The sequence below is a fragment of the Nelusetta ayraudi genome, unplaced genomic scaffold, assembly GCF_046127955.1.
Source record: "Nelusetta ayraudi isolate G7.1 ecotype Tasmania unplaced genomic scaffold, CSIRO-AGI_Nayr_v1 ptg000060l, whole genome shotgun sequence".
In the NCBI taxonomy this organism is placed as follows: Eukaryota; Metazoa; Chordata; class Actinopteri; order Tetraodontiformes; family Monacanthidae; genus Nelusetta; species Nelusetta ayraudi.
In genome coordinates this window covers 8252501-8269208 of record NW_027466110.1, presented here as the reverse complement: position 1 = coordinate 8269208, position 16708 = coordinate 8252501, and the positions used below count along the sequence as shown (strand labels likewise).

Below are 16708 nucleotides of genomic sequence, written 5' to 3'. Positions count from 1 at the left end.
ACACGCGAGCGCAGTTCAAGAGGGCTGTAGGAGTGAAAAGACGAGATGTCAGAGGCTGCTGTTAACATACCTGTCAGACTGTGTATGTTCAACCTGTCGTCCCTCCTCTGGACTTTGTCTCTGCTGCAAAACTGCACCTCAAACTCTGTGTATGTGTGTGTGTGTGTGTGTGTGTGTGTGTGTGTGTGTGTGTGTGTCTTCCAGTCTCTGTTCAGGCTGTTATATACAAACTTGCACACTCGTGTCAGCGTGCACAGCGTCTGTACATCAAGCAGGAGATTTAGAGTGTAAACCTATGGCTTTCTTTTCACACCCTGCGTCAGTGTCTGCACGCAGGACGCAGCAAACACGCAGCAGACGTGCACATTTCAAACCTCAGTTTTGGCTTCCCTCCCTCGTTGACCGGCTCCATTCTTGCATATTTCATCACATTTCAGGACGCACCAGTTGCGTGTCTGCGATTCGGTCCGACCTTTATCACATTACAGCATTAATTCAAGTGAATAACGAGCAAAAATCACAATCGCTCGCAGAGCTAACAAAAATATGAAAAGAAAAATGACACGGAGGAAAATGTCACACTTTGCTTGTTAGCTTATTTGCATTTCAGAACGGGCTCGCCGGGCAGAGCTGCGACGGACGCCACACACTGGAAAATTAATTAAGTCCCTGTTGACGGTAAACGGCTCCGCGGCTCTTAAACGCTTCGCGTGAATCTGATGCAGCAGAATTCTTTCGTGACAGAAGGGAGCGAAATGTTCCTCCGTGAAAACAGGATTATTATTCTCCAAAAAAAGAAAGGTTTCCACAGCACAGGCTTCTCCTCCTCTGTGGATTAGTTCTGTATCAGATTCCTTGAGAAAAACTTTGAGCTCACAGCGAACATCACGTACACACAAAAACACGGTGGTTTGGCTCCAGCAGGGAAACTATCCTGTTGCAGACTTTCACCAAAATGCTCCAATCAGCCTCCAGAGGTGCTTTTCAGTATCTTCCAAACTTTTCAGACATTTAGAGATTATTGTTTGTTATTAACTGATGGTAGAACATTTTTTCCGAACCAGAAAAATGTTTTGTACTGTTCAAATTGGCAGGTTTGATTTGCAAAAGAACGGAATGAAAATTGCCCCTCTCTTCTCGGCGCCAGGTTAGATTCAGATTCTCAACCAGGCGACACTTCCAACACCAAAGAAGATTTTGAGTGATGTCACCAAGTTGAAGCCGTACTGCTACAACTGCAACATAAATGACCTTGAAGAATGTTTTTGTATGAAGACTTGCTGCAGAGCAACCAAAATGGTGTTTTTTTTTTTTGTTGTTTTTTTATTTTAGCAACGGCGAGACTTTAGCACTGCATGCAAATTAAGTTCAAGAGAGCAAATTCTAAAAGCGGACCAGCGGCTTTGGAGGGGAAAAAAAGAGGAAAGACTCAAACGACACACAACACAGGCTGGAACTGGAAAACAAACCGAATCAGCCGCGAAGGGAAACAACAGCTAATCCACATCCTCTCGCACTCTTTATCCTTTTAAACTCCTTCATCCGCGCTCAACTCTTCCTTTCATCCCTCGCTCTCTCCACCGAGCCGCCGCCACACTCGTCCCAGCCAAAGGCTTCCAACTCAAATGTTGACATTTTTGTACATTGTTTGGTAAAGCGCGTGGCAGCAGAGCGGCGGGTGACATTTGGAGGGTCCCGACCCCCCCGATAAAGTCCTCCGCCGCATCTCCTGCTCCGTCCAGCCTTCCAGAGGATAAACTTGGCTTTCCTGAGAGAGAGAGAGGGAGAGAGGGAGAGAGAGAGAGAGAGAGAGAGAGAGAGAGAGGGAGAGAGAGAGAAAGAGAGAGAGAGAGAAAGTCTGTCTGGCTGTGAGGGGAGGGGAGTGGAGGGGGATCAATGTATGGCACCGCCGACACAGTGACTCAGACCAGGGCCGTCAGCGGCCATCTGGAGCATCGGCACGAGCGGAGAAAACTTTTTTTTTTGTTTTTCCTCTTCTGTAATTAACACCCCCTTTTTTAAATAAAGTAGTGGAAAAACCTCTGGAGGAAGTGGGCAGAGTGGTGGTCTCTCTGGTCCCAGAGGGAGCGCCGATTACTGGAGGACGAGGAGTCGGCGTGTAAAACCACCAAGAAAGCAGCAGAGGTGCAGGCAGAGTCGCACTGCACAGGTCGACCCTGCACCTCATTGTATTGCAGAGGGGAGTCACACCAAACCGCAATACAGACAGACAGTCCCCCCCCCCCCGGAACAATAAAAGCCCAAAGACTCCCAGTCCGAGTCGGGTTTCACTGATTGACATTGACTTCAATGAGTCTGGAGGAGTCGGGACGCTGGAAACGGATCCCTGCTCGGCCGTTTGCTGGGAAAAACACAAATTCTGCACGGGAACCATCCAGCCAACTGGCCTTCAGGGGGCCGTAGCTGCAGCTCACCTGGCCTTCAGGGGGCCGTAGCTGCAGCTCACCTGCTGCGTGCAGGAGGTGAGTCGAGTTTCCCATTCCGGCCGCTGATAGAAAGAACATCAGCCGTCTGCACAGCACTCACCGCGTTTGCCACTTTAGTGTGATGACACGCAGCTTTTGTTGGTGTAAACATAATAAGTCCATTGTTGAGAGAAATTGTTGTTTAACTCGTAGCGCCTTTTTTTTTTTTTCTTCCAAGTGCCGCACACGAGACACGATCATAACTCCAAGGACATCCGTTGATTTTCCATCAAACAGTGGGTGATTGAAGCCACAGTTTACAAACACAAGTGCCGAGTTTCCGTCAGGGGGCTCCAGGTGACATGTAGTGATGTCATAGTGATGTCATAGTGATGTCATAGTGATGACATCGATGCTGGGTGGCTACTGGAGGAGGCGAAGGAGCAGCGGAAGGAGAAGAAGGACGAGCCCCATCGGCCAATAGGAACGCTGCTCTTCAACCCAAACCAGCACTGTTCCCACCAGAAGTGTGACTGAACATTGGCTAAAGTGAGTGGGAGCAGGCAGGCGGAGATATGAACATGTTATTACTCCCGCTGCGAGTGCTCACATATCACGCTGAAGACGAGGCAGCGAGGCTTTTGTTGCATCTTATTAAAAGGAACGAGAAACAAAAAAAAAAAAAAAAAAAAAAGGAAAACATAATTAAGCCCAGATGCGGAGATAATATTTCCGAATTGGCGTCACAACTCATCCCACACGGTGATACATTATCTCCCGTCGCAAGGATGTTATTAAACTAATAAAAGCCGGGGGAGATGATGGATCGGCGCTCTAACTGTGCAACACAGACAAACCCAAACAAGAGAGCAATATCCTCCTCTGGCCACTTACCGCTGGTGACGTCCTGCTCCTGCCCAGCCACGGGCCTTCACTGTGCCTCTGAAGTGCTTTGTTGTGGGTCAGCTGCTGCTGGAGTGACATCGTTCCTCCTGTTTCACACAGAATTCAGTCATCGGCTTGACTTTGAGTTTTTTTGTGAAACAAGACAGAGAGGGCAGCGATTTCCAGTGATCAGGTTTGTCAACCTGTAAACGTAAAGTCTTGAGTGTGTCGATAGAGCGCATGGCAGGAAGGTGTGTGTGTGTGTGTGTGTGTGTTAGAATTTCAGGATGAGCTACTAGAAAGCATCAGTCAGCATTCCAGCGTGTTTATATCACCTCTTTTTCACCGTCTCTTCTGTTGATTCTCTACTTTGAGCGACGTCAACGCTGATCCTCAGCTCCGGTCAGACAGCCGAGACAGGAAGTGAGTGTCTGGTGGTGTGTTTTAGGTGTGTTTGAGCTTTATTTGTAAGGAATGCAGGAACAGTTTTCCACGCTCAGCACTTCGTCTTCACTTTCTGCTGATTTCCGCGTCACTCAGTATTGAATTCTTGCCAGCCTCCATGCACTGCAGCCTCGAGTCGCTCTTAATACTTCATAAGCAAACAGTGTTTCTCAGCTGTGACAGCAGCAGGAGCCGCACGCCGCTGCTATAAAGAGACAGGCGTGGATGGAGCAGGAGCTGCCGTTTTTCTTTTTCTTTTTTTTTTATATCAAACATTGATGCTGTTCTTTCACATTTAAAGAGGAAGGAAGATCAGCGCTCCGGGTTGTTCTGGATGGATGATGAAGATGACGAGGATGATGAAGGTGTTTTGGCTTTGGTGAGTGGTCGGGTTCAAGATTCAGGCACGTGTATGAGGTTGCACCTTGTACGTATAGGAGGCTTGACTCAGCTGCAGTAAAGTAGTTTGTAACTTGATGGATTAAAAGTTCCAACACTCTCTATGGGCTCTTTACCCGATGGATCTGTGAGATAGTCCAAAACATTCCAGAAAAGTCATCTGGAGTCCAGTGGGGAAAAATTGTAAAAGTTGCACAAGATGCTATTTGTTATTTTGTTCGAAAAAAAAAAAAAAAAAAAAGGAGGTAAAACTGTAATGCACAATTTGTCTGTTCTGTAAACGATAAAATTCCACTAAAACTCCACAGATTTGTCAGTTTTGCTATTTCATTTTTTTGTCATCTAATTATCATGGTGTTCGTCGCATGGTTGTGTGTTTTTTTCCTCTGAAAAGAAGTTTCAGTGTCCTCCATGAACCATTGGACCAGTCATTTATGGAGCCTAATTGAGATTGGCTATTTCTGTACGATTGCTTTTTCCTCTCAGCCTCGTTGTTCCACAAAACTAAACGACATTGAGCAAAAACTCCAGAATCGTCAATTGAAAGATTAAACAAACAAACAAACAAAAAAAATTCCAATGCTGTCAGAGTTTTGACTGGCAGTCTGTTTTCTGGCTGTAATTGAAATGTCACGATAGCCTGTGTGCAGAATTTATTTCTTGACCCCTGAGTCCATAAATCAGCTCAGATTCTGTGGGAAAAAGTTTCTTGCGACACATTAGCATTAATGGAAAAGACAGTCATTCCGTTATCTCCGGAAATAGTTACAGCGAGGGACACACACACACACACACACACACACACACACACACACACACCAGATAACACGGAAGCAAAAATTCCTGTTAAATTTCATTATATAACTGAGTGGGAGAAGAGAAACTTGAGAGAGAGAGAAAAAAAAAAACGACATTAAAGGCCAAATAAAAAATAAAGATGGCAACTCGCCAGAATGTTGGTGGAAGTTGAGTCTGTTTGCTGAGTTTACTGAGGAGGAAGAAGATGTCAGTTACTGCGCTGAATAAAACAACATTTTCTTTTCGGATCACCGCTCATCTTGTTTCCTCTCACCCTTAATACGACCGTCGGCTGCTTTCATCACTAACTGCTGACAAATGAAGGAGAAAATCAGAGGGATCGGTTGTTGCTGTGTGTGTGTGTGTGTGTGTGTGTGTGTGTGTGTGTGTGTGTTCGCAACATTTAAGGGGATCTAGTAGCATTAAATGGAATACACACAAAATGCATGTGTTTAATATGATGAAGTCAGGATAAAAAAACAAAAAAAAACGGCAATAACATTTGCTTTTGGTAATAATGTTAAACATTTATACTTACACACGGAGCAGGTTTGACAACAAGGAGGCAGCCAGCATGCATCTGCGGTGGAATAAATATACAACATACAAAGCAAAGAATGACCTTTCAGTTGTTTTACGTAGCTTGCTCTCTCTCTCTCTCTCTCTCTCTCTCTCTCTCTCTCTCTCCCTGTGTGAGAGAGAAAGAGATATAGATATAGATAGAGCGAGCGAGAGAGCGAGAGAGAGAGAGAGAGAGAGAGAGAGAGAGAGAGAGAGAGAGCTTGTGTTCATTCCTGGTTGTTTTCGTCCTCCCTGCAAGTCCCACTTGGAACTTACATGATGAGACAATGTTTGCAAGCAGCTGCATACAGCACAGCGTGCACACACACACACACACACACACACACACAGGGCAGCCAAGTGCACCACCACTCTCAGCTCTTCAGCAAACTGAAGGATCCAACAAGAGCAGCATTGTGTGTGTTTGTGTGGCAGGGAGAGGTCTCAAGGTTAGCCTGTGTGTGTGTGTGTGTGTGTGTGTGTGTGTAATAGGGGAAACAGCTGCCAGTGGAGTTTATCACAATCATTACTGTGCACAGGGGACGGAGGAAATGTAATTTTTTTTTTTTTTTTTTTTTTTACACACACAAACATTTAATGGGACAGTCAGTATTCTTAATGCACTGTCCATGACCCTTTCAGCGCAATGCTCGTGCATGTGCACGCACACACACACACACACACACACACACACACACACACAATCTTCCTGTTCTCCGTTCTGGTCACTGTGTAATGACACTGGAACAGATTTTCATTTTTATCAGAACAACGCTGCATGGATGATATCAAGTCTATCATCCACCTGTGAGATAAGCAACACAGTCTGATTTATATTGTATATTGTAACATATATATATATATATATATGTATATATATATATATATATATATATATATATATATATATATATATATATATATATATATATATATATATATATATGTATATGTATGTCCATCTATCTATCTATCTATCTATCTATCTATATCTATATCTATATATATACCTGTGTGTGTCATATATACATATAGATCTCCAGAAATCTCCATAAGTAAAAGGTTTTGGTAAAGTGGAATTTGTGAATTATTGTAGACTAAAAAAAAAGATACTGACTAAACTAGTGTATGAGACACTATACTTCACTAAAGGTGATGATAAAGGTGGCAGTCATGCGGACTATGAAGAGGGATTTCCGTCTTCCCGACGGTTCAGGACAGATTTTCTCGCCGTCATGTATGAAAAACAATCACAAGTCACAGGAACAAAAAGCTCCATGCCAGCCCGCCAATAATAGCTTCAGTGGAACAATACCTTGCCAAGCACCCACACACACTCACACACATCCCCCAAACTGGCAACCACTCATAATAGGAAATCCTAATTACACTGGCTTCCAATGATTATTAAAACTACTAATAATAACTGCTAGTAATTACAGCATGTCAGACGTGTCCGGGGAAGGAGGCTGGAGCAATTACACCACCAGCCAGTCAGCCAGTCAGACAGTTCCTGGTTTACACAGTCAGTCAGTCAGTCAGTCAGTCAGTCAGTCAGCCACTCAGTCGCTGGTTCACAGTCAACCATTCATGCACTAATGATTGAATGGTTGCATAATCATGGCTTGAGCTATGATTTTTATGTTGGCAAAAGCTCAACATACTGACCAGGAATACATTCACAGTAGTGCATCATCGCCGTACAGTGAAAGTCATTTGGTTTTCCTACCCTGACAACAGTTCTCATATATATAAGAATATACACAGAGCCATAAGGGTCTTGCTCCTCATTAGCTTCCATCTTGTGCCGCTGTTTTTTTTTTTTTTTTTTAAGGAAACCTGCCTGACAGTGCCTGAAATACAAAGTGCTGTCAGTCAGGCTACCTTCAATACTGAGCTTACTTACAAGTTTAACACACTGGACCTTTAGGATAGATTTCGCACAACACAGACCCTTCAACAGAGTCACAACGCTGGCTGTGGCAGCGCAGACAATATTCAACTCGTCTGAGTCTGAGTTGGTGAGAAAGGAGGGAGAAACTTCCTGTACCTTCACCGTGAGTCTGTTCACTCGGTGCTAAAAACCAAGTTTGCTATCTGGGAGAGAGATTTCCGGGCAACACACACACACACACACACACACACACACACACACACACACACACACACACACACACACACACACACACACACACACACACACACACACAGAGGCAGGTCTACGGCGAAACACGGCCACAACAGAGTGAACCTTGGCAGTGACTCGGGAGAATTTAATTACTTGCTGCTCCCTCTCTCCCTATTGGCTGAGAGGTCTGGGATATGCTAATTAAGCCTTGACTGATAAAGCCTTCCCTTGGCCTCTGTGTCTCATTACCAGCAACTTCTCAGACAGCAGGCAGGCAGAGTCCAGCCAACGCAGCGTCTGATAAATAGGGAGAGCGCCGGGAGCCTCCGGCCGCGACTGAACGCCTCCTAATCGGAGAAACGTGACCCGGTCATGTGACGCCACTCCGGCATGGAAAAATGGAACAAAAAAGAGGAAAAAAGAAACAACAAAAAAAAAAACTTTGTAGCCTAATCTGTGCACCTTATCTACTTTTTTTTCTAATTGATAATTAGTCTTCCATTAATTTGGGGCCAACATCTATCTTATCACAAAGGTACAATTTATCTGCCGCTTAAATGATGGACTAAATTGGGTTGGCAATGTTAATGACTCACCTTGCAGCAGGATGGGGGACATGAGGGAAATAATTTCTCCTGACTCATATTTAATTAACCTTAGCAGATGTGCTGGGCATGCACTGGGGCTTTAGAGGGAGAGACAGCGAGAGCAGGAGAGCGAGAGGGGGTGGAGAAGGAGGAGGAGAAGGAGGAGGAGGAGGAGCGCAGAGATAATGAATTCAAAAATATGACATCTTCAGCAAATTCTGTTTTCAAGCGATTATTTTAATGAAAAAAGTTTATATACATGGATATAAAACGTAGAAAGACACAGAAACCATCGTCACGTTACAACGTTCTACTGTGACATTTGTTGCAGAGATATCGTATTTTTTTTTGGATACAGTCAGTTCATTATTAATAGCAAACAAACAAACAAAAGGAGAAAAAAATAAGATCACTTTATTGAATAAAGAGGTTGTTTAGTTGGCTTCTTCGTGGGATGCCAGAACTCTGGCGAGTACCTTCGACTTGTGCAAGTTAGAACTGCGCTTCCAAACCAGAAAAATGTGTTCGCCAGGCTGCGCAAAGTGCCTCCTTTTTTGATTTTCTTCCTTCCTTTTTTTTTTTTTTTTTTTTTTTGTTTTTAAATAAAGTGATTGTTTTCGATTACGTCGCATGCACTTGACAGTGAATAAAAGAAATGATAAACTAAAAATGTGGTTAAAAAAAAAACGAGAAAGACTGACGACAGCGGCGCCGTGGCCAACGGTCACTGTGGCTTCGCGAGCACAAATGAAACTGTCAGAATTGTTAAAAAAAAAAGAAAGAAAAAGAGGCAGAGATATAAACAAAATAAATAAATGATTGAGAAGAGTTATATGTGGAATTTTGTGCACTGGTACTAGAGTGAGAATAACAAGCCTTCATGTAAAGTCAATATCTCCAGTTCTCCATAAAAAAAAAAAGACCCACTGACCCTCAACTCAGAAACACTGGTGAGAAAACATCATATCAAATGAAAGAAAATAAAAGCCTCATTTCTCATTCAGTCCAGAGTTGTGAGTTCTGCAACCATGTGACTGCTGCCCTTTGACCCTGATCGTTCTCTGCTCGCCGCTCCAACAACAAAATATGCAACTGCAATTATTGGAGCTAATGAACGTGACCTTTGGTTGCTCACAAACAGACCTCGCGGTATCACCGCCGCTCGGCTCATCATTACACCTCCACCCAACACCCATTTCTTCCTTTCATTTAGTCAAGCAGTAACATTCACCGCTTGACCCGCAGCAAGTTTCGCCTCCACTGAACTAATTGTCGGCGCTTCATTCATATTTTCCGCCGCGTGGGAAGGATATGAGTTCATCGGAATCGACCGTCTGCTCGGATTTCAGCGATGTGAAGGGGTCACGAGGAATCTTTCCCTTCTCATCCATCACACTTGACTGGCGGGTGACCCGCACAATTTCTGTTCTTTCTTTCTTTCTTTCTTTTTTCTTAAAAAATATTCTTTCTTCTTCTTGGACTTTCAGTAAGACTTTGGCAGCTCTGTTGTGAAGTTTGTTTTTCCAAACTGCTGCTGAATACTGATGCTAGCATTTAAAAAGAAATAGAAAAAAAAGGCAAACATTTGTACTGTAAGTAAATCCTAAACTCATTATATTCCGACGAACAAGCCCACTCCACTGACCTTCCTCCCACTGCAGATCAGCTGCTTCCCAGCACTTTATTTTGAAACTTTCCTTCCCTCTGTTCCGTTGTTCTTTGAAAACTCTCTGAACCAAACCTCTGGGAGCCACGAGGGTTTGGGTTCATCAAAAATCATTCTTTTCATTCTTATTTCTTCCAACTCTCACCATCTATTCCGCCCCTCGGTTAGTCCTCACTTGCATTCCTTTTCATTGGAATCATCATCATCACATCTCCTCCTCCGTGCAGCCTCACTTTGTTATCCCATCGTCCTTCACTTCTTCCATTTCTTTCCATTCAGTCGCTAAACCATCGAAAACCCTACTTCCTGCCTCACAATCGGCTCCAATTTCTCTCACACAGAAACAAAAACAAGTGGTTGCGGTGCAATTTGTTTTGTTTTTTTACACACGGTATTCACCCTCAGTCATATCAACAACAAAAACTCAATTACCCCGGCCCTGAAACATTCAATCGCTCCTGAAATTAATACTGCAGAGCCCAGTGAAAACACAGGAATGTTAAGCCTGGCTCCGGCTCTTAGTTACACCTAATTGATGGCTTGCTAAGTGGCTAAATGGATATACGCTACGGTGCAGCGGTGCGAAGAGCACTCCAGAGCTCAACTGATGTTTTCTACGCCACTCGTGTGCACTTGAGCGGCCGCCTACACCAGGCGGGTCACGCGCACACACCGCCAACGTCCATCCAGCGCCACAAAATTACAACGTGCGGCACCGCGGCAGCAGATTCACACACACACACGAGTGGAGGAAAAAAGTGGCTGCTAAGTATAGCAGAGTGGTTCGCAAACCCCCTGAAATATGAACAACATGGACATCGGCCAGGCTTAAACTGCTCTACACCTCCACAGTTGGTACAGAGTTGAAAAAAAAACAACCCAAATATGTTTATATAGGAAGGTGATGTAGTAGTTTGATATGGATTAGGTCAGTGAAACGGTGAAGCTTTGCTCATGTTTTGCATTTTCCTGACTAAATTTGCAAATACAATCTGGTTCACAGAGATTTCAAGTGGGGAAATCATGTCTGTCCTGCAAAGGTTTGATTCAAAACCGTCATTGTTGGCCTCAACATCAGGTAACCAATCAGCTTCCTTCGAAGTTTCGACTCAAGCGGGAAGTAAGCTGCCATTAATAAAATTGGGGGAGATTAAAAGAGTGGAAAAGGAAAAAGAAGAATAAGGAGCTGTTGTCATTTGAGCAGACAAATCAGATGGATGGAGGTTTCACGCTGAAAGTCTGTGGACTCGTCCAATGTGTTGTTTTTTTATGGGCTGTTTTTTTAAATCGGGACTCAGAAAAAAAAGGAAAATCTAACGGACCTGAGAACCTTCCAGGTGGTGCGCCAGGTCCAGTCTAGTCACTGAAAACGGTTCAATAGCAACTTCTGAAGTTGGAAACTAAAACATGAGCAAAACTTTGGCTGTTTGATTCAGATCACACAGGCCGCAGGGTTCATACATTCAAGACAGTGTTTGAAAACAAAAGTTGAACATTTTGATGAACAAGATGGACTTACATGGAAGATATTAGAATAATTCATTAAGCTGATGCAAAAACATACACATTCACACACAAAGATAAGTAAAAAATTCTGGTATCATTATAAAATCGACTTCAGTGGTAACAGTCAAGTGGTCAGAAAACAGAAATTGTAAGGCTAAAAACAAGAAAGTGTTTTGCTTAAAACTAACAAGGCAAATGTGGTTTATGAGCACAGAAGATGATATTATTATTATTATTATTATTATTATTATTATTATTATCATCATCATCATTATTACATGATGAAGGCAGCTAGCACAGTGCTCTGCTGATCTTTAGTGCAGCATAGTTACTCATTCAAACGCCTCGGCTTTTCATCTGGAAAACAAACTGCAAGTGAGAACTAGAACACTGACTGGTGCCGCAAAGTTCTCCCTGCAGCTTGAGGCAGTGATGGAATAAAGGCAAAAAGAAAATACTGCTTATATGTTTCAATTGGGTCGACTGTTGATCAGGTTCTACACTTTAATGTTGCACTGACGCGTTGTAATTTGCTTGATTCAGACGACCTTCAGATCCATTTTGGAAACTGGTTTTGAATCTTTTCCGTAGCATCCTGCAAGTGGACTTTTGACAGAAAAGTTTAAAGCCTTTTCCTTTCCTTTGTGAAATGCCAGGAATCATTTTGGCTGCGTGACATCAAAGAACCTTTGCACAAAAAGGTGTCAGTATGTTCAGTCGCCACAGGTGCCTTTAGATGCCTTTTTTTTTTTTTGTCTTGTTCATGTTGTGCGACGGCAGAGAAGCCTCGAGTCGCGCGCACACACACATACACACACATGTTCTTTGTTGCTGTAATTTAAATGGAGCCAATTACATTAGTGGGAGACACTAATTCTAGAAGGAGGCCACTTAATCAGTGTGCAGTCAAAGTGAAAAACCCTGCTAATTTTTTTTCTTATATTCTGTGGAAGAACTCAAAGCAATTTAAATGGCTTGAAACAACAAGAAGACTGTGTTCTGGCCGGGCCACTGGATAATTAACCTCCTCTACCTGGCTTGTCTGTGTATTACCGCCCACTTCAAACGGCGCAGACGGCCGTTGGATAATGACAGTGAGTCAAAGCACATCGTTAAGAGGTTACAACACTTTCTTTTTTTGTTGCCTTTGGTTTGTGGTGCTGGTTTGTCTACACAGCTGCAGTCACGGCGTTCTTCAGCCTGGAGTCGGCCTGGTGCTGCTGTGCTTGTCGTGCCCCCTCCCCAGTGAAGCCAAACTGCTCTGGATCCACCAGGTGTCTGTAACCAATCCAACATGACCTCACATTTATACCGTCATTAGCATTTTTTGTTGCCTCTGTTGTTGCCCACATGCTGCAACAAAAAGCCAGTTTGTGACTGTTCCACAGCGCATGCAAGTTTCTTTTAGTTTTCCTTTAGAAAACTTGCGATTAGCAGTGAGGAAAGATGAAGTCACATTTACCTGAGATCATCTCCATCCAAACTCTGGCCCCCCGCCTACCTGTAAGCTCCGCCCCCGGCTCCACGCATCATAGTGTCGTACCGCAGGCCCCGCAGTGGAGGGGTGGGAGACGGGGGGACGTCCTGCCGCAAGGGGCCTCTCTGTGGGGGGCTGGGGGCGGCAGGCAAGGTGCTGGTCAACCAGAGTGCAGCCACAAATAAGCCAAAGCCAACATCCAAGAACTTTCAATTGATTTTCTTGATGTCCTTAAAAGGTCTTTAAACTTTTAAACAGTGTTTGTGACTGACTGCTCTTTCTTATATTTTCAAGTATTAAGTGGTGCCTGATATTTTGTTGTAATTTTGAATCTGTAATCCTGTTCTTGGCATGTTATATGTTTATTAGTTTGTTTAATGATTCTCACACAGTTTGGGTTGAATCACTAACTTTCTTCTGTACTTATATTATGTTTGAGTTAATACTTTGTACTGTAACATCTTCATAATGTATTTATTTTTGTTGTTGTTTTGTCTTGTGTAATATTGTAAGATTATGAGTTATAATGTAATTATATTTACGTGTCATGAAATGTTGATTGAATGAACGTGAATGATTACTTTTTAAAAGTAATATAAAAACATATTAAATTGCCAGTATGCAGACAACTGTAAATCCAACTGTCCATGAGATGTAAATATCGTGTTTTTTTTTTCCATTTATACCCTACAAATATTTCATTTTTAAAAAAAAAATAAATTGGGACTCTCGGAAGAGCAGCTACCACTACTGTGATAGCGAAAGGACCAATTAACAAGAAACTGCAGTCATGGAATTGATCTTTTCTCCTTGGGTAGACCTGCAAACACACCGACCCTACCTTTGGTGGGAGTAGTAGCCAGAGTCCACGGCTCTGGGGTCGCCCGGCCGGGTGTAAGGCTGTCCGGGTGGGTAGCTGGTGTACGGGGGTCCCGGCTGGTGGTTGGTGTTATGATAGGACGGCGACTGGGAGTAACCCTGCGGCGGAGGTCCGGGGTAATGACCCGTCCAGGGCTGCATGCTGTACTCAGCCGGATCCAAGGGGCCTCGTCTGGGGAAAGACACAAGTGGACAAACAAGAAGAGGCGTGTCAGCGTCGGTCCTCCGCCACCACACAGGCCGGTGGACTGAATCGATAGCGAGCAGCGGCAGAGTTCTAACAGCCTGCCGGAGGAAGAGGAGGAGGATGTTTCCACACCAGAGGTCCCTGATCAGAGCCGCTTGCTGAGCTCCTCCTCCTCCTCCTCCTCCGAGGCGGCCGAGGAAACACGGACAACAAACCTGCGTGGCTGCGTGGGATCACTCAAAGCCGAGCGCCAGGTCCCCATTTTCAGATGTGAGACGACAACGGCGTCAAACATCCGTGTGAAGTTTTCTTCACTCGCAAAGTTCTGAGTTTCTCTGAGGTCTCTCCTTGTGTTTGTTAGTTTCTGTTCTTTTGTTGTTCTTATCATCTGATTTTTTTGTCTGGTTGATTGTCTGTTGTGTTTTGTTAAAAAATAAATAAATAAATAAATAACTCTTTAAACCAGCACCTGCTGGCTGTATCTTCTTGACAGTGTGAATTCCCTGTAGTAGTTAGGAGGCGTTACGTACAACAACGTCCCCACCGTGTCTCAGCACGGCAGCGTCCCCTCACACACTGGCACCATTATCGACCCCACTGAGCGTGTCTGAAGGTGGGACATTGGCAGAACCATTTGAGCCCGGAATAAAAGCAGAGTAAAGCAACGTAAAATATGTACAGTATATGTAAACCCAGGGCTCAAGTTTTGCAAACAAAACTTTGTTACAAAGTTCTTGAATCTTGTCTGTTCAGCCAGGCCGAAGGAAGACGAGGACACCATCTAAAACTCTCACTATTGGCCAGACAAGTGGCAAAAAGCAAAACAAAAAAAAACAGAGGAACAGCAGTGAAAACAAAATGTGACTTTGTTGCTTGATGCCGCAACATGGATGCGGTTTTAACCTCTCGCTCAGTCGGCCCAAATCCTTTAAAATAAAACAAATCATCATTGACCAACTGCTGGCACGCTAGTTAGTGCTGCCTGGCTGTTTTTGTTTGCTCTGCGATCCTCTGTTCATGTCTTTTGTTAGGAAAATATCAGCCAGGCCTAATGCCGCACTTGTTGCCAGTTCCTCGGCTAAAGCTGTTGACGAAATGGCTGAAATATTCATGAAAACCTGCTGAAAACTATTTGCTTGGAGATTAGGCAGAATGATTGGGGGAAGGGTGTGTGGAGGGGGGTGGGGGGGCTGCAACTGCACTCCTCAACCCCTACACACACACACACACACACACGGACGGACAGACAGAGCGCCAAACGGCCCACGCAGCCAAAGATCACATAGCAACAGAATATAAGTGACATGTGACAGTTTGAAGCAGGCTTGGGGCTCAGGTAACACACACACACACACACACACACACACACACACACACACGCACACACACACACAGCTGTGGTAATCCAGTCCACTCCTGCTAATAGATATCCATGTCGTGCCCAGTGGACAGCAAGTACACAAACATGTGTCATCCACATAGCTACACGATCAGTCATTACACGTCTGCCTCTCTCTCTCTCTCTCTCTCTCTCTCCCTCTCTCCGTCTGTGCATCAATCTTAATTTGTGCTTTGAAAAATATCAGATTTTTTTGACATTTACACGACACCTTCGCCACCCACAATTTTAAATTTCACCCCCTCAGGTGAAATTCCATCCGTCTGTGAAACTCGAGAGCAGTTACGTGGATTAGAAATGTTCAGCAGAGCCAACACTGGAGCGCAGGAAGGGGCGGAGGAAGGGGCGGAGCAGTGGCAAATGGAACAAGTGTACAATATTTTTGGGTGAACTATGCCTTTAACGCACATTTTACGGTTCTGTGTGGAATCAGAGTGGGGGGTGCGGGGGGGAATTAGCGGCTATATTCGACTGACAGCCTTCAGGGCGACACGAGAGGCCAAGAATCGTGTTCACAAACATACTGAGAGCAGAGCAGAGCAGAACCGTTTCGCTGATGTGCAGAGCTGAGTGGGCGGGACTCAGCGGGGCTTCAACCAATCAGACGGACGACCTGTTGCCCGGGGACAATGTTAATGTGTCAGCAATCGCTGTGGCTGATTTTGTGGCAGACAGATTTGTGCGAGCGTGCTGGCAGAGTAGACGCGCACACGCACACGCACACACACACACACACACACACAGTGCACTGTGGATCTTCACGGTGACGCCTGTGTGTGTGTGTGTGTGTGTGTGTGTGTGTGTGTGTGTGTGTGGTCAGGAGTGGAAAGCGTCTAACTAACTACATACCCATCATGTTTGGAATGGCTGCTGCTGCCCTTCCTGGCTCCGACGCCTCGACACACACACACACACACACACACACACACACACACACACACACACACACACACACGTATAAACACGCCACTCAGGCGACTCGTGTGTCAACCTTCCCATCGGTAGAATTTCCAACTTATTCTGCGGCTCTTTTTTCCAGCAGCAGCAGCAGCAGCAGCAGCAGCAGCAGCAGCAGCAGCAGCAGCAGCAGCGTCTCGGGTGTCTCGTCTTTGCGTCTTTGCGACCCAGAGCCGTTTTGTCTGCGTCTCCTTAGCGGTGGAGACGACCTGCGCGTCAACTCTGCCAGCTGCCCCGTCCCTCACTGCCTCTAATTGCCTCTCCTCTCCTCTCCTCTCTCGCTCCTTTTAGACATTTTACGGCTGCGAGTGGAACCCCGAGCCCGGTGTCAGCGGCAGCTCGATCCGTCAGCCAGAACCTCGGCCCTCTTCTCCCCTCCTGCAATCAAGTCAGCGAGGTGGAGATAAGA

General features: G+C 44.8%; 1 protein-coding gene across 14 annotated transcripts in view; it reads right to left on the bottom strand.

The window, feature by feature from the left end:
- Positions 1-8444: 8444 nt before the first annotated feature.
- LOC142897632 (partitioning defective 3 homolog B-like) overlaps positions 8445-16708 on the bottom strand; it is a 213101-nt gene continuing 204837 nt past the window's right edge. For 8 of the 14 annotated variants that reach the window (XM_076040092.1, XM_076040089.1, XM_076040093.1 and 5 more), the window contains 3 exons: positions 13719-13928; positions 12902-13033; positions 8445-12678 (listed from right to left, as the gene is read on the bottom strand). In XM_076040092.1, the coding sequence (XP_075896207.1) occupies positions 12570-12678; positions 12902-13033; positions 13719-13928 (451 nt within the window). In that variant the 3' untranslated portion in view covers positions 8445-12569. Of the gene's footprint in view, positions 12679-12862; positions 13034-13718; positions 13929-16708 lie in introns of all 14 variants that reach the window. The other 6 variants (XM_076040100.1, XM_076040101.1, XM_076040103.1 and 3 more) reach the window with 3 other exon arrangements.